Source organism: Anomaloglossus baeobatrachus (genome assembly GCF_048569485.1).
Source record: "Anomaloglossus baeobatrachus isolate aAnoBae1 chromosome 2 unlocalized genomic scaffold, aAnoBae1.hap1 SUPER_2_unloc_1, whole genome shotgun sequence".
Taxonomy (NCBI): Eukaryota; Metazoa; Chordata; class Amphibia; order Anura; family Aromobatidae; genus Anomaloglossus; species Anomaloglossus baeobatrachus.
Window position 1 is genome coordinate 1,025,182 of NW_027441779.1, and position 23,438 is coordinate 1,048,619.

At 43.2% G+C, this 23,438-nt stretch overlaps 1 protein-coding gene across 1 annotated transcript in view; it reads right to left on the reverse strand.

The window, feature by feature from the left end:
• Positions 1 to 23,438, reverse strand: part of GUCY1A2 (guanylate cyclase 1 soluble subunit alpha 2) — a 348,066-nt gene that overhangs the window by 90,226 nt on the left and 234,402 nt on the right. The window contains exon 5 of the mRNA XM_075331311.1: positions 16,984 to 17,469. Coding sequence (XP_075187426.1) covers positions 16,984 to 17,469 — 486 coding nt within the window. The remainder of the gene's footprint in view (positions 1 to 16,983; positions 17,470 to 23,438) is intronic.

A 23,438-nucleotide genomic window follows, 5' to 3' on the forward strand; every position in this document is an offset into this window, starting at 1 on the left:
CATGGTCAGTAAGTCATCCCATTAAGATAACAAAATTTACAAAGCTGCAGCACCAGGTACAGCCCAGCAGTAACTATGGCACTGTGTCTATATAAACAATGGTTATTTATTCTGGGCCTTTATTTGGCATTGGCTTGGGAATCAAAGCTCAACAAACAAACTATTGATGGCTTGTCATAAGGCTAAGCTTAGCCACTAACAACCAGGGAATCCCAATCAACAATCAGATTTTATGTAACTTTTTAAGACGAGTAACTATTTCACTGTAATTTAGGTCTTGTGAGAGCATTTACTGCAATTGGCTGGGGGATAATGGAAAACCCCCCACATCCTACCTGTGTCTAAATAAACAGTCTAAAGTAAAAGACGAAAAACTCAAATGTATGCATAATTTTCATCAAAACTATTAATTTCACAAAAATTAGGCATTTATGCTCAGTTAGTTTTCAGTCCATAAACTAAGCACAAATTCTCAGGCCTCCAATTCATGAAATACACTTCTCTAGAATTTTAGCGTTAATTGGTTTGAAATTTATGTACAACTCGAATTTTCCAAGAACGGGTGAAGCTGGGGATGAATGGGGCGCGGCGGGGGCTTGATTCCATAACTCATCTAGTTCTTTACGTTTGAGATGAAAGCCTTTCTTTAGACTCTCCTGATTCATTAAAGAGGTTGTCTGGGACTTTAATAGCAATGCCCTTTCCTTAAGATGGTCACCAATGTCTGATCGGTGGGTGTGCGACACCCGGTGCTGCCACTGATCATCTATACCCAATACCACCGCCTGCCAGAACTACTGAGTTGCAGAGCTACACAGCACAGCTTTGTCGACCGAATAGTGATCGTGGCTTGGAATTGCATATCCACCCCCATTTGAATTCGTATAGTACCCAGCAGTGGTCACTATATAGTTGAAGGAGCTGTGTTGAGCAGATCTGCTACTGAGTAGTTCTAGCAAGCGGTAGCACCGGGTACAGCTGATCAGCATCAAAACCGGGTGTCGTAATCCCACCACTACCAAATTAATTTCTTCCTTCAGTATGTGCACATAGTCTTCTAGATACCAGCATACCCACTAAGTTTCTAAAGCAAAATACTTTTTGTCATGACTATGCACTGCAGGCCTGTCATCCTGCAGAGCCAGTTTCTCACCTTGCTCTGCTGGCCGGCCCCATGCAGAGCTGGCTCACCCCATGCGATCCCCTCCGGGTTTTCAGCCTCTCCCTGACCATGGGGGAGGGGTCCTTCTAACCTCGATTTGGACCTTCCTCCACTTTATAGCAGAGCCGACCCTGCTGCTATGCTGCCAGTGATATTTCCGGCTTCGGTTAGTTCTTGGCTAGTGCTCTGCTCGTGTCTTCCCTGATCCTGTCCCGCTATTGCTCTCCTCCTCCAGCCCTTCTGACTGCCTTCCTCTGCCCGTGTCTGCTTCCCCTGACCTCCCTGTGACCTCCTCAGTCTCACCTCCTTGTCTCTGCCCGTCCCAGTGTATTGCCCAACTCCCTCCATAGACCCTCCTTTCCCATCTCTGTTGTCCGTTCTCTTCCCTACCCTCTGACTGATTCCCTTGGTTTATTGACCTCGGCTTGTTCTGACTCTGTTTCGGTTCCCCCTTTTGTCCTGACGCTACCTCTCTGTGCATCGACCTCGGCCTGTTTTGATTATTCTCCCCTGGTTCTACTCCTCCTAGGGTTTCTGCTAGTATATCCTGTTTGGTTGTAGTTAAGCGACACCTGGTGGTTTAGTTACTAATGCACCAGGTGTCTTTACATAACTTTCTGTCAATTGCACTGTATATATAGAGTAGTGAGCGGCTTCCAAATGGAAACCATCAGAAGAATGGTCAAGTCACTTCTTTTTCAGTCATATTTCGCTCAGAATGAGATATCATGTGCACACAGCCCCCAAAGATATCTATCATTTAATAAGAACTTTTGATATGTCATATTGATGTATAATACACTCCTATTGCTGGGGTCCGGGTGCTGAAGCCTCCCGAGCTCAGAGCTTTCCTCTGTGAGTGGAGGAAGTGATGGATGGATTCCTAGAAAGCCAACAGACTTTTGATGAATATGTTCTCTCCTCTCTTTGAGAAAAGCTGATCAGAAACTAAAAGGTGACAGCACTCAGCTCCCCCTTTATTTTAGTAATTTATTGGGATCTCAGCACCCACTTTTCATCCACAACCCCTAATAAAATGATGTCCTAAACCAGACAACCCCTAATTCTAGGAGAGCTATTTATCATGATACAGGAAATGTGTTTAGCTGTAATAGGACAAAAAAAAGCCAAAATTTTACGGAATTTATAAGAATCGAAAACCAATTTGGTATAAACAGTATTTTCTCATTTCTTTTATACAGAGGTTTGTAATAGATTACTAAAAGAATATTATCTAGTCCTAACCTTTGGCTCGTTCTTCCTATCTCGGGCTTCGGTGGCGTCCATCCCAGTAGAGCTTGTGTCATCATGACCGCATAGATCTCCAATGTGAAATTTTCTACATAAAATGATTTTCTCCAGATGGTCTGCAAACTGTGGATATTGAAATATTTTGGACAACCCCATAAAACAGATTGGAGACAAGCTGCTGATCTCCATAAGCTGAAATACCAGGCAGTATGGATGCCAAGGGCACACAACTGGTATCAAACTATACTCGCAAGGCAAAAACTTGTTTGTCACAGACACAATAATGTGATACTGTCATGTAAAATGGACATAAAAATCTAAAAATAACCAAATTCTCAAGAATAAAAGAGCACAATGAATAAGAGTGTGCAGTATACTTAAAGGGAATGGTGAGCGCTATGTTTCCAAATGTGCACAGAACCAAAATTATAATTAAATTTATTAAAGTTAATTTGTCCCTCGATTTTAACAATACAAACTGCACACATTATTAAATAGATCTTTTTAACCTGATGAGGCTGGTGAATTTACTTTGAAAATGCATGTTTCATTGGTTGAATAAATTATTTTGGAAAATGTTTTGATGTTGAAGCAGGGCTTATAAACTGCTCACATTCATATCAGGCTTACGGTATGTAGCCATTCTGACATGGATTTTCAAAGAAAGTAGATCAGCCTCATCAAGTCTAAAGGCCGCTTTACACGCAACGATATCACTTAGCAGATATCGCTGGGTTCACAGAATTCGTGAAGCACATCCGGCGTCGTTAGCGACATCGTTGCGTGTGACATCTACGAGCATCTGCTAACGATCAGAAATACTCACCAAATGGTTGATCGTTGACACGTCGTTCATTTTCCAAATATCGTTGCTCGTTCCGGATGCAAATTGTTCGTCGTTCCTGAGACAGCACACATCGCTACGTGTGACACCCCGGGAATGACGAACAACACCATACCTGCGTCCTCCGACGAGGTGGGTGTGTTGTTAATGCGGCTGCTCTCTGCCCCTCCGCTTCTATTGGTGGGCCATTATGTGACATCGCTGTAACGCCACACGACCCTGCCCCTTAACAAAGAGGTTGTTCGCCGGCCACAGCGGCGTCGTTGGGAAGGTAAGTTCGTGTGACGCGTACCAGCAATATTGTTCGCCAAGGGCAGCGATGTGCCTGTGACGCACAAACGACAAGGGCGGGTGCAATCGCTAGCGACATCGCTAGTGATGTCGCAGCGTGTAAAGCGGCCTTTAGAATTGTAATTAAAAAAATGTATGCAGATGATATTGTGAAATCTAGTCTGGTGATAGATCCACTATCATATCTGTTTATAGCCAGATTTTAGCTTCCCTGATACATAGTTCAAAAGCTCCCTGAACAGATACGGTATATTTTTTTCTAATAAAAGATGTGCTTTATCTAGTGCACTCTGAGAGGAACTTAAAGATGGCAACTACCATAAACCTTTGTGTACCCATCCTAGAGTTCAAAGGACATGCAGTAGATTGGGCCTGCATAAAGAACATCTGCTCCAGACAAACATCAGATCAAAGCAGCATCCAGTCAGGCATTATGAACGCACATCCTTCTGTTCAGTCACCCTAACAGGACACCGAGCATAGGGGACTAAATTAGATGCACTCTGAGAGGATTTAAAGACGGCAACTGACATAGATTTTTCCCATCATAGAGTACAGAGGACATTTAGTAGACCGGGCTGCAAGGAGAACATCTGCTGGAATCAGGCATCATGAATGCAAATCCCTCTATTCAGTCAACCTGACAGGACGCCAAGTAGAGAGGACTAAATGAGAAGCACTCTAAGAGGATTTAAAAATGGCAACTGCCATAAATCTTTCCTGCCCTAGAGTTCAGAGGACATTCAGTGGAATAGGCTGCATGAAAAACATCTACTGGAGGCATCATGAATGCACATCCCCCTACTCAATCAACCTGACAGGACCCTGAGTAAGGGAGACTAAAGAAGAAGGTAAACACCTTTTCTTTAGCTGACTGAGAATGAACATGCATCTCAGTCAACCTGACAGTTTTAGTGCGTCTGTCTCATGCTTCATGCAGCCCATCCTAGGATGACTCCACACTGCTAGATGGAAGTTGCCTTCTTTAAAATCCTGGCAGAGTGCACTAGATAAAGCATTCTTTTTTGCTAAATAAATATATTTAGAAAAATGTTTAGTATTTAAAAGTATTTTATTTATTTTATCATATTTCTCAAAGAACCCAAGAAAGAGGATTTCTGTTTTAGTCAATTGATAATAATCTGAACACAAAGTGTCTCCTTGTTGTGACCACCAGTGATCAACTGTAACCTGGCATTCAAATGATAAAACTCAGGCTGTGTATTTTACCACCATATGAGCGTGTTGCACAGAGCAATAGGTAGTAAGCTCAAAAGCTCCCCTTAGTGGTGACAATAGGCAGTCACAGCTGAATTTTTTTTTCTCAGTGTTGGATATTTATGAAATACAAGTCCAGCTCCAATGTCATCTGGAAAAAGATTCTCCAAACATATTAAGGGCCGCAGGCCACCTAATCTCTTACCAGAACATCATACTACTGGTTTACTACGCCATACTGGTACATCATATATCTCTCTGACTTTAATGCAGGCTTGCAAGCTGTTAGTGGTTGTTAACCTGTTGAATGCTACTGTCAATCTGTGACAGTGGCATTTCCAGTGTGCCGTCGGGGGGCGTCATTCTATGCGCCCATAAGTGCACTCGTCATGGGATCGCGGGGAGCTGATGGGTTGCTTGGCATTCATAGGAGATTGTGATTTTTGCTATATACAGCAAATCTATGGCATTGCTGTATATAGCACAAGCAATCAGATGATTGCAGGTTCAAGTTCTCTTATAGGACTAACAAAGTACAAAGTAAAAATATTCACTATGTGCAGAATTATTAGGCAAGTTTTATTTTAGAGGATTTTTTTTAATTATTGATCAACAACTATGTTCTCAATAAACCCAAAAGACTCATAAATATCAAAGCTTAATATTTTTGGCAGTTGGAGTGTTTTTTTTTTTTAGATTTGGCTATCTTAGGAGGATATCTGTTTGTGCAGGTATCTATTACTGTGCAGAATTATTAGGCAACTTAATAAAAACCAAATATATTCCCATCTCACTTGTTTATTTTCACCAGGTAAACCAATATAACTGCACAACATTTAGTAATAAACATTTCTGACATGCAAAAACAAAACCCCAAAAAATTAGTGACAATATAGCCACCTTTCTGTATAATGACAGTCAGCAGCCTACCATCCATAGATTCTGTCATTTGCTTGATCTGTTTACGATCAACATTGTGTGCAGCAGCCACCACAGCCTCCAGACACTGTTCCGAGAGGTGTATTGTTTTCTCTCCCTGTAGATCTCACATTTTATGAGGCACCACAGGTTCTCTATGGGGTCCAGATCAGGTGAACAAGGGGGCCATGTCATTATTTTTTCATCTTTTAGACCTTTACTGGCCAGCCACGCTGTAGAGTAGTTGGATGCATGTGATGGAGCATTGTCCTGCATGAAAATCATGTTTTTCTTGAACAATACCGACTTCTTCCTGTACCACTGCTTGAAGAAGTTGTCTTCCAGAAACTGGCAGTACGTCTGGGAGTTGAGCTTCACTCCATCCTCATCCCGAAAAGGTCCCACAAGTTCATCTTTGATGATACCAACCCATACCAGTACCCCACCTCCACCTTGCTGGCATCTGAGTTGGAGTGGAGCTCTCTGCCCTTTACTGATCCAGCCTCTGGCCCATCCATCTGGCCCATCAAGAGTCACTCTCATTTCATCAGTCCATAAAACTTTTGAAAAACCAGTCTTAAGATATTTCTTGGCCCAGTCTTCACGTTTTATCTTATGTTTCTTGTTCAAAGGTGGTCATTTCTCAGCCTTCCTTACCTTGGCCATGTCCCTGAGTATGGCACACCTTGTGCTTTTTGATACTCCAGTAACGTTGCAGCTCTGAAATATGGCCAAACTGGTGGCAAATGGTATCTTGGCAGCTTCACGCTTGATTTTCCTCAATTCATGGGCAGTTATTTTGCACCTTTTTTGCCCAACACGCTTCTTGCGACCCTGTTGGCTATTTGCCATGAAACGCTTGATTGTTCGGTGATCACGCTTCAAAAGTTTGGCAATTTCAAGATGACTGCATCCCTCTGCAAGACATCTCACAATTTTGGACTTTTCAGAGCCCATCAAATCTTTCTTCTGACCCATTTTGCCAAAGGAAAGGAAGTTGCCTAATAATTAAGCACAGCTTATATAGGGTGTTGATGTCATTACACCGCACCCCTCCTCATTACAGAGATGCACATCACCTGATTTACTTAATTGCTAGTTGGCTCTCAAGCCTATACAGCTATTTTTCACCCTCCTGTGTCTGTCTGAACTTAGTTTTATCATACCACTTTGTAACTATTATTCCCCCTTAATGACTTTTTGTATCAATAAAAATGTTTTTTATATGCATTTTCTTGTTATACTTCATTGAGCTAGTGTAAGAGAAATAAGGGGTATTTAATTGGCAGTTCTGAAAGACTTCTTATGTCTGTTGGTTCATTAGGACAACATGAATAAAAATTATCATGCGATCAAAATAGTCATTTGCCTAATAATTCTGCAAACAGTGTATATATATATATACAGTACAGACCAAAAGTTTGGACACACCTTCTCATTCAGAGAGTTTTCTTTATTTTGAGGACTCTAAAAATTGTAGATTCACATTGAAGGCATCAAAACTATGAATTAACACATGTGGAATGAAATACTTAAAAAAGTGCGAAACAAATGAAAATATGTCTTATATTCTAGGTTCTTCAAAGTAGCCACCTTTTGCTTTGATTACTGCTTTGCACACTCTTGGCATTGTCTTGATGAGCTTCAAGAGGTAGTCACCGGAAATGGTTTTCCAACAGTTTTGAAGGAGTTCCCAGAGATGCTGAGCACTTATTGGCCCTTTTGCCTTCACTCTGCGGTCCACCTCACCCCAAACCATCTTGATTGGGTTCAGGTCTGGTGACTGTGGAGACCAGGTCAGCTGGTGTAGCACCCCATCACTCTCCTTCTTAGTCAAATAGCCCTTACACAGCCTGGAGGTGGGTTTGGGGTCATTTTCTTGTTGAAAAATAAATGATGGGCCAACTAAACGCAAACCGGATGGAATATGGAATAGCACACCGCTGCAAAATGCTGTGGTAGGCATGCTGGTTCTGTATGCCTTCAATTTTGAATAAATCCCCAACAGTGTCACCAGCAAAGCACCCCCACACCATCACACCTCCTTCTCCATGCTTCACGGTGGGAACCAGCCATGTAGAGTTCATCCATTAACCTCTTCTACAAAGACACGGTGGTTGGATCCACAGATCTCAAATTTGGACTCATCAGACCAAAGCACAGATTTCCACTGATCTAATGTCCATTCCTTGTGTTCTTTAGCCCAAACAAGTCTCTTCTGCTTGTTGCCTGTCCTTAGCAGTGGCTTCCTAGCAGCTATTTTACCATGAAGGCCTGCTGCACAAAGTCTCCTCTTAACAGTTGTTCTAGAGATGAGAAGCTGTGTCCAAACTTTTGGTCTGTACTGTATATCCCCCCCATTTACCCCATTAAAAATTAAGAAATATAAAAATACACATTTAGTATCACTGCATTCGTAAATGGACGATCTACTAAAATATAAAATAAATTAGTCCAATCAATAAACAGCGCAGCAAGAAAAAATTCAAAATACCCGAATTGAGTTTTTTTCGGTTGCAGAAAAAACACAACAAAAATGTAATAAGAGATCAAAATATCGTATCTACCCCAAAATAATATCAATAAAAATAATGAATCAGTGCACAAAAAAATCAAGTTCTCACACAATTGCATAGCCAAATATTTAAAGCATTACGGCTCTCGGAAAACGAAAAAATGTTTGAGTTGTTTTTTTTTTAAAAATTCTGAGTTTTTTCCACCAGTTAAATAAAACATAAACTCTGCATGTTTGATATTTCCATAATTGTGCTGCAGAATCATATTGACAGGTCATTTTTATAGTAAAATGAACGCTGTAAAAAAAACGAAAAAAAACAAAACAATTGGATAATTATACTTTTTTCATTATTTTCATTTATTATGATTAATAAAAATTTTTGGGCTGCAGAAGATACATGAATTTATGTCAGTTATAACAAGCCAAAAATAACTCACTAAAATAGCCCAAAAATGCTATTTCGTTACGACAGACAAAAAAAACTTCTCTGAAATCTTTGAGGAATTCATCCCCATTTGTATCGGATCAGAGTGAAGTTCTGTGTATTATAAAGATACATGAAGAAAATAAAAGGGGTGGTCCGCCCTTACTTCCACCACAGGCATTGAGAGATCTGCTGGTCCTGCTCACCACTCAAGGTGGACGTGAGCGTAGATGGACTCCCCCTTTAATTAGCACATAATATTTGGAATGGGACGTTATTATGAAAAGTGACCAGTTTTCGGAGTTTGCTTTAATTTTTTTTTCACTGCATCCAAAACGAAAAAAAAAAGTGTACATTAAAAATATCCTAAAGTGTCTAAAGCTCCACTGCAGATGAATGTGTCTCCATGGTTACAGACTATACACAGTGTAGGCCTGTGGTCACTCCCTTCCATATGTCCTCTATGGTTTTCCAACCTATTGAAGGGTTGTTAGCAGCAGATAGAGGAGATGGGGACTTCATAGCAGGCAACACAGGGTTTACTTTCACAAGCATGTATTATTCCTCATTTTTCCTTGCCAAACCTGTCTCTGTGTCCCATTACATATATTAGAAGTGGTGCACAATTATTTTTTTTTATATGGGAGGCGTTTATACTTATTGGCTGGCTAATTGGGGTCAATCATATTGATGGGGGGCTGGTGGGCACAAATACTACTGAATGAGGGACTTGAGGGGGCCAGTTATACTGTTGGGGGGCTGGTTGGGGCCAATAATACTGAATGGGGGGCTGAAGGGCACCAATCATACTGAATAAGGGACTTGATTGGACCAACTATACTGATTGTGGGGCTGGTGGGAGCCAATTATACTGATTGGGGTCTTGTGAAGGCGTTATGGTGTTAGTGGGGGCCATCATACTGATTGGGGGATTGGTGGAATCTATGATACTAACTGTGGGGTTGATGGGCGCCACTCATTCTGATTAGGTGACTGATGGGGTCAATTATACTGATGGGAGGGCTGGTGGTCTCTAATCATACTGAATAAGTGCACCAATCATACTGAATGGACTTGAGTGGGCTAATTATACTGATTTGGGTCTGTGTCACATGTATAAAGACAGGTTCAGGATTAGTGTTCTCATTTACCATCTGAGACCATGCAAATTTAAACATTGCTTTTTTTTCCCTTGGGCATTTAAGGGTTAATCCCTGCCCTTGGGTAGCAACAGACTTGCTCAGCTGTCATCAGTTGAGCACTTTCAGGCTATATTTAATCCCTCTGCTTCCTGGAGAGGTTGCTAGTTATTCTATTCAGTTAGGAGCTAGCCAGGGAGCAGAGGACGTGTTCTTACTGCTTCTAATGTGATTGTTTTTGGTGATTGTTGTAAGTGGTTTATTCTACCTCCATTTCATTGTACACTTACCCGTTCACCTTTGGTTATCCTCTAGTTCAGGTTGTAGTTGTGTTTGAGTTTTTGTTTACCCCCGTCTGTTGTTCTCTATTGGTGGGGTTTTTGGGATCTCTGTCCCGGTCAGTTCCCTGGGTGGTGGGGACATAGTATTCAGGGCCAGGACAGGAGACAGGGCCACACTGGAGACTCGACCCTGACCACCTTTAGGTCTACCGTCGGGATAAGGGACAACACAAGGACCCCAGTCTTAGGGTCAGCCGAGGAGCCCCTGTACCATCCTTGTCTCCTCATTACAGTCTGTTGGAGGCCATAATACTGAGTGAGGTGTTGGTGGAGGCCATCATATTGATTAGCAAATGGTGGAAGCTAGGATACTGAATGATGGCTGATGGCTGTCACTCATACTGATTAGGTGGCCAATTATATTGATGAGGGGCAAATGGGGGCCCATAATACTGAATGGGGGCCATAATGTTGTGTGAGGGGCTATGAGGGACTTTAAGAGCTCCCATAGTTGGTGACTATGAATACCCCCATAAAGAATAGGAGCCCTCGTACTGAGTGATGTGCTAAGGGGGGGGGGGGGTTCTTGTTATTTATGTGGGGCTGTTGTTGCCTAAATACCGTGTGAGGGTTTCCAGGGGCCATTATATTGTATGGGGAGTTTTGCGGCCATTATATTGTGTGAGAGGCTATGGGACGCCATCATACTGAGTATTGGGCTATAGGGAGTCCCATACTGATTGGGGGGCTGCCATATTGAGTGAGAAGCTATGGTGGTGCCATACTAAGGTGGGGGGGCTCCCATACTGAATGAGGGACAGTTGGGACCTCATTCTGTGTGGGGGGCTTAAGAGCCCTAATTCTTTGTGGGAGCCCTCATTTTGTATTGGGGATGGGTGATTCTCCTTCTGTGTAGGCGACTGTGGGTGTCCCCTTACTGAGTAGAGGGTTGTGGGGGCCCTCATATTGAGTGGGGGCATCATAGTGACAGGTGCTACACTGTATGTTTGAGGTGAAGCTGTGGAGGGGGGCTCATTGTGGGGATAACATACTCCCATGTATGTGTTGATGGGAGAATTGTTGGGAAAACCATACTCTACAATGGACATAGATTTGCCAGTGAGAACACTAAGGCTATGTGCGCACTAGAAAAGTGATTTTTCTCAAGAAAATTTCTTGAGAAACTTCTGGGAGTTGAAGATTACCGTACCTGCGGTAAAAAAATCACCAAAACCACGGGAAAAACGCATGCGTTTTTCCCGCGGTTTTGCCGCGGTTTTTCCGCAGGTTGGTCCCTGCGGTTTTTTTATGCTATAACTGCAATAAATAATATAGATAATAGATAGATAATCGATAGACAGACAGATAATGGATAGAGGGAAAGATGGATAGATGAATAGATAGAGAGATAGATAGATAGATAGATAGATAGATGAGAAAGACATATATAATGTCCCACCTCCCTGCATATTCTAAGCTGGCACCCTTTAGTGACTTTCATGTGGCACTAAAGGGTGCCAAGCCTTGTATTTAGCCATAAAATAAATAATTAAAAAAAACGACGTGAGGTCCCCCCATTTTTTGTAGCCAACTAGGGTAAAGCAGACGGCTGCAGCCTGCAAACAACAGCTGGCAGCTTTACCTTGGCTGGTAATCCAAAACAGAGGGCACCCCACGCTGTTATTTTACATTAAATAAATAATTTAAAACAAAAAACGTGGGGTCACCCCCAAATTGGCTCACAGGCCAAGGTAAAGCGGACAGCTGTGGTCTGGTATTCTCAGACTAGGGAGGTCCACTGTTATTGGACACTCCCAGCCTAAAAATAGCAGGCCGCAGCCGCCCCAGAAGTGGCGCATCGATTAGACGTGCCAATCCTGGCGCTTCGCCCCAACTCATCCCGTTGCCCTGGTGCGTTGGCAAACGAGGTAATATATGGGGTTGATGCCAGATGTGTAATGTCACCTGGCATCAAACTCTGGGGTTCGTGATGTCACGCGTCTATCAGATACCTGACATCACCAACCCAGTCAGTAAGAAATAAAAAATAGACAACAAAAAAAGTTTTATTTGAAAAAACACTCCCCAAAACATTCCCTCTTTCATCAATTTATTGAAAAGAACAATCAATTCCACGTCCGGCGTAATCCAATAAAGGGGGGGTCCCACGGCGATCCATACCATAGTCACTGTCCCAGTCAATGAAGAACAGAATGTTCCCCATTGGCTGGGAGAGCAATGCAGTGACCTGAGCTAACATCAATAGCCCAGGTCACTGCAAGGGATGACGAGCGCTGCTGTCAGGATAGATGAGATCATTACCTGCTGTGATCATCTCCTGTACTGCTGACGTCAGCACTGTCACTGAATTCTATGCTCGCCGCGTTGTCAGTAGTATCGCGAGAGCCCGTGACGTCACCGCTAGTGACAGTCTCGGGCCGCTCGCAAGACGGGCATAGACAGCAGTGACTGCAGTGACGTCAGGAGGCAGGAGATCATCACAGCAGGTAATGATCTCATCTCACCTCCTGACAGCAGCGCTCGGCATCTCCGCGGCTGCACGCACTGCTGTGTGTCAGTGTCTGCCTGCGCTGCAGCGTGACAAGCTGATGAGACTGCGGGCAGACACGGACACTGCTGTGCTGGCAGCGGCGGGGCTGAAGCGGGACACAGACTGCACGGGCACCTGGAGGTCACACGGAAGCGCTTCTGTGCGGTGTCCAGGGAGTGTGACGTGTGTGTTTACTCTGCTCCGCTTCCTCTTCTGTCATAATGACATCACTTCCTGCAAAACCGCAGGCAGCGATGAGCATTACCGCAGGTAAATCGCGGCTATACCGGGGTATACCGCACATCATTTGCTACCTGCGGTATTCCCCCGGTATTTCGCGATTACATTACAGTGAATGGAGTGAAATACCACAGTTACCTGCGGAAAAGACGTGACATGCACATTTTCTCAAGAAATTTTCTCAAGAAAATCTTCAGAAAGTATTTTCTTGAAAAAAAACGCAGTGTGCGCACAGCTATTTTTTTTCCCATAGGTTTTGCTGGGAAATGTCTGCAGGAAGATTACAAATATTTCTCAAGAAATTTCTGCAGCAAAACCGCGGGTAAAACGGCCTAGTGCGCACAGGGCCCAAAGGGGGCTTTACACGCAACGACATCTCTAACGAGATGTCGTTGGGGTCACGGAATTCGTGACGCACATCCGGCCTCGTTAGCGACGTTGTTGCGTGTGAAACGTACGAACGACCTCTAACGATCAATCAAAATTACTCACCTAATCGTTGATCGTTGACACGTCGACTTCTAATTCCAAATATCGTTGCTGTTGCAGGAGGCAGGTTGTTCATCGTTCTTGAGGCAGCACACATCGCTACGTGTGACACCCCAGGAACGATGAACAACACCTTACCTGCGTCCGCCGGCAAAGAGGTGAGCGTCACTTTCTTTCGGCTGCTCTCCGCCCCTTCGCTTCTATTGGATGGCTGCCGTGTGACGTCGTTGTGATGCCTGTGTCGCTAGGCAGGTAAGTCCATGTGACGGGTCCTAGCGATGTTGTGCGCCGCGGGCAGCAATTTGTCCGTGACACACAAACGACGGGGGCGGGTGCTTTCACCAGCGACATCGCTAGCGATGTCGCTGCGTGTAAAACAGCTTTAAGGGGCTTTGATTGGGATACTTTTTTTGGGGTGGGAGGGGAGAGGGAGACCCAATTAGAAGCTTTGCTATGGGACCCTGTGATTTTTATGTACGCCATTAACTGGTCACATTGAAATCAGCGAGGCCTGACCATGTTAATCTAATGTATATAAGGGCCTCAACATATGATTGCAGAATCAGACTGTGCACAGGATTTGCTTGTAACCAGTAGCTATGAATGCACAGAAGTATGCATAGGAGCTGTATGCATCAAACGGATATATATTAATCAAGTCCATTCAAAATTAGTCTTCATATTATATTTTAAATGTCAAAAATAATTGCAAAGCTGAGGAGACTTTCAATACGGCTCTAAAACAGGGTTTGTTTTCTATAAACAGTGTATCTTAGCAAATTGGAGGTTTTCTTTAATTTGAGTTGTCTGTAGGGGATTAATTTTCATTGCTAATTTATAGTTTCTTTTAGACAGGAAAAATATCTTGATCTGATTTTCCGTGAGAATTATGGGAACTGCAATATTTGTGCTCCCGAGAGGAAAATCCTTCTAACGAAGCATGGGAATTCAGCCGGTCAGGAAAGAACGTGGAATTGTTGGATCAAAGACGCCAATTTATCAGGCTCCAAATTGTTGTGTCTCATTCCCATATCACTGCTAGAAATGAGGGAAGAGAGGAGCTAAGCTTCTAACAGTCACTTTACATTATCTACGGTACAGTGCTCATGTCTCTTTTTCTTCTGGCATGGAATTTTCCATTAAAGGAAATGTTTTGATTTCTTTATGTCTCTTCGTCGGCCATAGTTTAAAACAGGGGTCCCCAACCTGTGGCTCGGGAGCCAAATGTGGCTGATGGGCCCATGATGTGTGGCTCGTGAGAGTCTTCAAGCTCGGTGGATAAGCATCAGGTCTAGCAAACAGCTATGAAAAACAGGTCTCCAGATGGTGAGTTTTTTGAGTAGCCCCACACAAAAGAGCAGATGTAATTAGGGTAAGGTAGGAATCCATGGATCGTGGCATACTGCCTCAGTATGATTTCTGTGGAAAATCTTCGGCTGTCTTTATACCAGTAATGAAGGGTCTGGGTGTCACTACTGGGGAATGGTTGGATGTGGCATGCGACCATCTTATAGAGTTGAATGTGGCTCTCAAGGTTAGAAAGGTTGGGGACCTCTGGTTTAAAGCAACATCTGAAAAGTCACACAGGTATACACAAAAAGTCAAAGAATCCTAGTATAGTTTTATCATTTTATCTATGAATCTCTGATTTATGTTAAGCCATGCCTCCCCTTGCTCGGTCCAGCATTACATGCCAGCGAGTGGTCACAGTTCCTGATGTCAGCCACATCAGGTTTCTAGGTAGTTCCTCCTCTGCTGTTTCATATCCTCTCATCTTTCTTAGCTTTCCTACCATGCCTTGCCTTCTGATTGAGGTATATACCTTGTCCTATGTTTTGTTCTTGTTTTGCTTTTGACTCCTGTTTAATTTTGACCTTGATGGGAATTTCACTTCTGCCTTGCACTTGTGATTATGTGTATTATTCTACTTCCGATTTTGACCCTGACCTTAAGTCCTAACTTTCCTCCCATCCTAGCCTGTGACATCCTGACTATTAAACAATACTGCCAATAATCCATGACTAGGAATCATCGCACTACAATGCTCATAGTACCATTCAGGGGATGAAACCAGATTTCGTAGACTCTAGATCACATTGGAGCCAACATCAATGATGGTGATGATGGTGCAGCTTTCCTAGGACACTGCTGTGACTAAGGTTCTTAGTTCCTAAATCTTTGACCCAAATATAAGAAGATCTGGCTAAGACTCTTGGTTAGATATGAGCGAACCTGAAAAGTAAACTTCAGTGTTCGTACTGGACATGGACTTTACAAAAAAAAAATGCTTTCAAGTGCCTTACGTATGCTAATTATTCACTGGAGCATCATTGTAGTCAGGTACACTCGGTGCTCGGCCCAGTGCGAGCCACTTGTAGTGTTTGAATAGCTTGCACTGGGGGTAACAAGAGCGATATCGGATGTAGTGTGCACCAAAATAAGAAATGGAAAAGCCCACCCAACCTCTCCAGGAAGTGCTCAGCTTATGGCTGGATGTGGGTGAAGATCCAAACTGCCCAATCAGTGACTTCTAATGGCATTCAGATAAAATTCGGGTCCCAAACGAACTTAATCTAAAGTCAGGGTGCACCCGCCGAAACAAACTTCCACGGGTCCGCTCATTATTACTCTTGGCATATCATCAATGGAAATCTTCAAGCGGAAACTGAATAAACATATAGCTGGGATGATTTAGGAAAGCCTGCACTCACAGGGAGTTGGACCCAATGGCCGTTGAGGTCCCTTCCAACTCTACCATTCTATGATCATTTTTGCATTCATAAACAAGTCATCACCGGTTCCATATGGTTAGTTGTCATGAAACTGAAGTTTTTTGTTCTTTTGTGCAATTCTCAGAAGGCATTGTGAGAGAATAAAATCCATTTTGTTCTTATACAGACAATCTTGTCCTATAACTGAGTGATGTCAGGGCTCAGCTAACACTGATGGGTGGGGAGGTTTCACATTTCTATACACACCCCTTCTAGTCTTATTGGTGCATAGTTCAGAGGAGTTATTTCTTTGTTTGGGATACTATATAAACTGGTCACATGATGTAATAAAGCAGAAACTTTCAGTACACCACAATGCCTGTGTGATGCAATGATTTCTCGAGCGCTCGTAAAAGAAATCTTAATAATTTGGAGTTCCAATGGCATAGAAGGAATGTATTTCGCTCATGGCATAAACAATCATATAAAGTTGAAGGACTTTTATGGGGCTCTAATATTCTATGGATAGGCCCCCAGTATAAGATCACAGGATTCAACCTCCTGTAACCGTCTCTAATCAGCTGACTGAGCAGTGACCCAACACTTTAATTATGTACCTGTACCTAATAAAACCAAATCCATGGGACTGATCTGCCATAAGAGGCTCAGCCACAAGAAAATGTACATCACTGAGGCATGCAAACCATGAAGGAGATGTGTTGCCAACCACAGGTATCGGCATTAAGCCACAGCAATTGTGCATTATTCAAAAAATCTAGTTTATTGATTCAACGCGTTTTGAAGCTTCCTCACTTTTTCATCAAGAAAATTAAAAACCACAACCCTTGAAGTATAAATATGGATTCAAAAATATATACATCTTAAAATTGTTTTAAGCAAATATGACCAGAAAATGGAAATACATCCAGAAGAATAAAGTTCTTACCTTATAAATATCCAGGAATCCACACTGATAATCAAACCTAGTGTAGAGCTCATTTAACATACTAATCACTTGCATTGGTGTACACTGAGCACAGACAGCTGTGAACCCCACAATGTCAGAAAAAAGCATCGTGACATCATCAAACTTTCGAGCCTCAACAGTCTTCCCTTCCCAAAGCTGCTGAGCCACATCTCCTGGAAATATTGAATAAAGAAGATCCACTGTTTTCTTCTTTTCCTCCTCCAAAGCTTGATGGGTTTTTTCTAAAGTGGCTTTCAATTTATCCATCCGCTTTTTAAGACCATCTTGAGCTTTGGCCTGTTCACCAACCAGGATGACATCACGGGTGGCATCATGGATGGGGATATCGGAAAGATGCAGTCCTCGTCCCATCAGTTCATCCAGTTTGTCTACACGAGGAGAACCCAAAAAGAGGATGGAATTGGATTCAAAGACATGGATCATTTGTCCTTTTACTTCCATCACCTGGGAAAATAAAAAATAAAAATACTATTATAATAATAATAATAATAATCATACATGTAAACCATAAAAACGATCATGCTTAGAAGATTATCATTCCATTACAGTTCATCATCCTTATGTTTTAAAGACCCTACATTCATTAAATTAAAGCCAACCCAACCCAAAGTTTTTGGGAGGACAGATTACCCTTCTAAATTACTGAGTTGCTGCTGTAATTTTGGTAAATTCCCTATTTTATTAGCAGGAGATTATCACAAGAGGACTAATAAACCTGCTGCCATGTTGTCCTACATATTCATGAGCTCTGTATAACCCCGCCGCCACCACTGATTGGCATTGATTTACAGAGTACAAAGAAAGCAGCCAATCAGTAGTGTGGGCAGGGTTATACATAGTTCATTATTCAGAGAACTGGTAGACTTGCAGCAGATAAATCATTGATTGTATTAAAACTACAGCAAGCAGCCCAGTAAATGACACATCACTGGAATCAGGGACTCAGCCCCTATAATATGCTGCTTTCAGATGGAGCAGCAAAACCTGGTGACAATTGCCCTTTAAAGTGCATTTGTGATAATCTTTGACATGTCAAAAGTCCGAATTTTTGATCTGTGGGTGAACGGGTGCTTTAGCCTCCATCATGCCCTAAAACAAATAAATAGAAGTATTAAGCTTAGTGTAGCGCCCCTGAACCCATCAGGGCACTACTAGGCACTGCATCCTGACAAAGATGCAGAGCCTACCCCCAGGGACCTGGAAGACCACCAAAATACATAACATCCCCAGTTCCCACACCCAATTATGGGTGACTGACTAGTTAGGGACCCAATGGATGGCCACCCAGAGGTGGAGCCAGTCCAATCCACTAGCCAACAATCCGGTGGGAGGGGAAAGACAGGGGAGTCCGGTAGTGACAGTTGAAGGGGATGGACGTGTCTCAATACGGGGTCGTGTAGCATTGACCTAGGTGGCGTAAGAGTGTGGTTGCCAGGGAGGGTATCGGCAGGTACCCCTGGAACTAGAGCACCAACGGGGCACAGGGCCCTAGGTCAGGCAACAGCTTCAGGCAACCTGACAAACACCTGCACAGTGAGGGGACATTCATGGACCTCACTGACCCAAAGAATCCGGGGGCACCAGCAGTAAAGATTGAGCCAGGGACCGGAACAGAACACTGATCCTACAGGGTTCGCACTGCCTGCCGTATGGACGAGACATTGCCGACAGACAGTAAGGGACCCACAAACGCTCTAAGATACGCGGTCCCACCAACCATTGAGAAGTGCCAGGGAAAGAGAATACCAGGTCACCACCACACTGGGTCAGAAGGGTCTGAACCAGCCATCCTCAGAGCCACAGATCAACACCACTGTGAGTAAAACAGAAGTTGCACTGCATTCCCCAACGTGTGGTCTCCCTTCTTTCTGCGCCGGATCCCACCATTCACTCCCTGTAGCCCGGCCCTGCTTGCAGAGGTCCTACAATCCAGGCTGCCTTCACCATCAGCCCCAGTGGTAACCGATTGTGCAGCGGCAGTTCCATCACCATAACCCGCAAGTGGATTCACGATATAAACTCTTTCATCTCCCCTGTATATATCCCCTTTTAGATAGCGTCCTCAGGGTCACGGAACCGGGCATCGGCCGTTCTACAACCGTGAAACATTATTCCCGTACATATACGGCCCGTGACCGAGTACCCCATAGCCCTGGGTGACACATTGAGCGCCATAGACTGTCCTAGGATAAGAGCTCTAATGTTGTTTCATTTAGCGATCAGCTGGTGTTTTAGCACCGAACAATCACGGATCAAAACTTCTGACTTCTCTATGACTGTAAACATTTTTTCAAAATGTAGCTTCCACCCAAGATCTTCTGTAAGCTCCATAACAAAGCATGACTGCAACCTGTACTCAGAGGGCTCCTCTGTAGTATCTGCATAAACGTGATATCAATGGAACAGTAAACGTTTAGCCAAGGCTCCTTGCAAAGTTTTTTCTATTTTTAAGTTTGGATGCACGGGAGATTACATTTATTATTTTTATTATGTGAATCACATTACTTTGAAGGCTAAAGAATAAACCATCTCCAGAAGAAAATGCAAATAGCATACAGCAGACACTTAAAGATGAAACAGAATGTTTTTCATCCGACGATATAAAAAGAATAAATTAGACAAACACAGCAGCTATAAAAAGCTGAAGGCCGAAGTAATAAACACAACATAAATGTAGACTAGATGCCTGGTGGAGATAGCGGCTGGATCGGAGATGGACGGCGTAAGCATCAGTGTCAAGGATGAAAGAAATTCTATGCTGAGTGTTTATAAAGAATCTAATTATCGTGTCGTGTGGACAGAAAATACAGAATAAATAACGTCATCGTCCAATACGAGGCAGGAAGGGCCAAGAGGCCAAATAAAATACTACATTTCAGATTAAGAAATTCAGATATTGGAAATGTTCAATTAATGTTTTGAAAATCTGCAAACCACCAATTAGCATTACTGATATGTCCAAACTTAAAGGAGTATTCCCATCTCCAAGGTCCTATCCCAATATCTAGTAGGTATAATATTAATAATAATAATAATAATAGCAAATACCTCCAATTAGAAATGTAGTATAGTTCTCCTGATATAGCCATGTCTCTTAGCTCATGTGCAGGGCATTTCAGCAGCTTATAACCATGGTTATGACCACTCATATAGGGACAGTTAGATAGTTGCTAGTGATCGTATCAATGGATACTTAAAGGGATATTACCATTTCCAAAATCCTATTCCAATATGTAGTAGGTGTAATATTAATAATATTAGCAAATGCCTCCAATTGGAAATGTAGTATAGTTCTCCTGATAAGGCATATCCCTTGCCTCATGTGCAGGGAATTGCAGCAGCTTATATCCATGATTACAAGCACTCATATAGGGACAGTTAGTTAGATAATTGCTGGTGGTCGTAACAATGGATACTTAAAGGAGTACAATGGAACCTCGCTTAACGAGTAACCCACTTAACGAGAATTTCGCCTAACAAGCAAAGCTTTCTGTAAATTTGTAACTCTATTTATGAGAAAGCTTTTCTGTATGAGCAAAATCCTCACTGCACACACTTCCGGTTCCGTACATCCACCGTACTCTAACCCGCACTTGCAGTCCACACAAGCACGCACATGTACGCACAAACACACAAACACATGCACGCACACACATACAGTATTATGCTCTTCTTACCTTCCGTTCCATCGCCGGCCTCATGGTTCTTGTAGTTCCCGGGTACATTGCGACGTCCTCGCGGCGAACTACAAGACCCAGGAGGCCCACGATGGAACGGAAGGTAAGGTGAGCATATAATATAATATAGTGTACCTTCCGTTTCATCGTCGGCCTCCTGGGTCCTGTAGTTCGCCACTCCACTCCAGGCTGTGCATCGGTATCCATAGCGACGAAGCAGGAACTTCCTGTCAGACGCTACTCAAAGGCAGCGCGCTGACCAATCAGAGGCAAGCGGCTCTGCCTTTGACTTCAGCGCTCCGGCAGCAGAAGTTCCTCCTTCATCATTATGGTAACCCGATACACAGCCCGGCCCCGTACCAGAGAACAGCAAATCCCAGGAGACCGGCAATGCAACGGAAGGTAAGGTGAGCATATAATATGTGCGTGTGCGTGCGTGCTGGTGTGTTTGTGTGTGTTTGTGTGTGTTTGTGTGAGTTTGTGTGTGTTTGTGTGTGTTTGTGCATGTGTGGAATGACAGAATAGGGGACCAGGGTGGGACAATTAACACATGGAACGAATCGTCTGCATTGCAATGATTTCCTATGGGAAATCTTGCTTTGCTGAACGAGTAACTTGGATAACAAGCACAGTCCCAGAACAGATTGTTCTCGTTAAGCAAGGTTCCACTGTATTCCCATTTCCAAAATCCTATTCCAATATGCAGTAGGTGTAATAATAATAATAATAATATTAGCAAATACCTCCAATTAGAAATATAGTATAGTTCTCCTGATAAGCTATGTCCCTTGCCTCATGTGCAGGGCATAACAGTAGCTTATATCCATGGTTACCACCACTCATATAGGGACAATTAGTGAGATAGTTGCTAGTGGTCGTAACAATAGATACTTAAAGGAGTATTCCCATTTCCAAAATCTTATTCCAATATGCAGTAGGTGTAATAATAATAATAATAATAATAATAATAATATTAGCAAATACCTCCAATTAGAAATGTAGTATAGTTCTTCTAAATCACCATGTCTCTTACCTCATGTGCAAGGCATTGCAGGACCTTAAATATCCATGTTCCACCATTAGTAACTAACTAAATGTCACTACAGTATATGCGTGATTGTAACCATGGCTCCTGCAATGCCCTGCACATAACCTAACACTAGAGGCATTGGAATAGGCGTAATGTAGCTCCCAAATCATCCTGCGGCATCCTCCCACCATGGCAGGGTAAATCTCACCCGCTCCTGAGTCCTGCCTCCTGAGTGTTGTCACCTTGTTCTCACCTCCCGCCCGCTACTGCATTATCTGTGATGTTTGCTTGGTTGCCACTCCCGAGTCCCGCCTCCTGAATGCTGCCTCCTGGTCGCTACTGCACTAGGGTGTGGGATTGGCTGCCGCTCCAGGGTCCCACCTCCTGCCTCCCAAGTGCCGCCTCTTGCATCTCACCACCCGGGTGGCCCTGCTCACTCCAGCAGAAGCAGCCACATGTGACGTCACAAAAAACGTTCTCGAGTCCCCCTCCCGGCTGCATACAGAAGAAGAGTGCCACACAAAGTGATTGCAGAGTGCCAGTAAGTGTTGCCATAAGAGATACCGGCACTGCACCAGCAATTGTGAATGTAAGTTAGGGTTAAGGTTACTAACGCTAAAGCTGGCCATACACCTTCAAGCTGAAGCTGGCCATACACCTTCAAGCTGAAGCTGGCCATACACCTTCAAGCTGAAGCTGGCCATACACCTTCAAACTGAAGCTGGCCATACACCTTCAAACTGAATACAGCCATTGACCTTCTCAAGGTAAATTGAAGCATAAATGTGTGACTGATGTTAATAGAAAAAAAAAATAAGCCCTACCCCAAAAATAAGCCATAGCCCTTTTTTGGAAATGAAAATAATAGAAGACCCTGTCTTATTTTTGGAAAAACATGGTAGCAATATGCAGCAATATCTCTGGCTATAAGCATGAACCAATTGGGACATTTACTGTATGCCCATTAATATATGGTCACCCATCTGCAGCATCAAAGGGATTGTATATAGGTATCACCTCTGGATACTATGTGTGAGATTTTATACCCCTGTGCCTGAATTATTTATTAGGTTACTCTTTATTCACTTGGCATATACAGTGCCTACAACTACAAGTAGTATTCAACCCCCTGCAGATTTAGCTGGTTTACACATTCGGAATTAACTTGGCATTGTGACATTTGGACTGTAGATCAGCCTGGAAGTGTGAAATGCACTGCAGCAAAAAAGAATGTTATTTCTTTTTTTTTTAAATTGTGAAAAGTTTATTCAGAGGGTCATTTATTATTCAACCCCTCAAACCACCAGAATTCTGTTTGGTTCCCCTAAAGTATTAAGAAGTATTTCAGGCACAAAGAACAATGAGCTTCACATGTTTGGATTAATTATCTCTTTTTCCAGCCTTTTCTGACTAATTAAGACCCTCCCCAAACTTGTGAACAGCACTCATACTTGGTCAACATGGGAAAGACAAAGGAGCATTCCAAGGCCATCAGAGACAAGATCGTGGAGGGTCACAAGGCTGGCAAGGGGTACAAAACCCTTTCCAAAGAGTTGGGCCTACCTGTCTCCACTGTTGGGAGCATCATCCGGAAGTGGAAGGCTTATGGAACTACTGTTAGCCTTCTACGGCCTGGACAGCCTTTGAAAATTTCCACCCGTGCCGAGGCCAGGCTTGTCCGAAGAGTCAAGGCTAACCCAAGGACA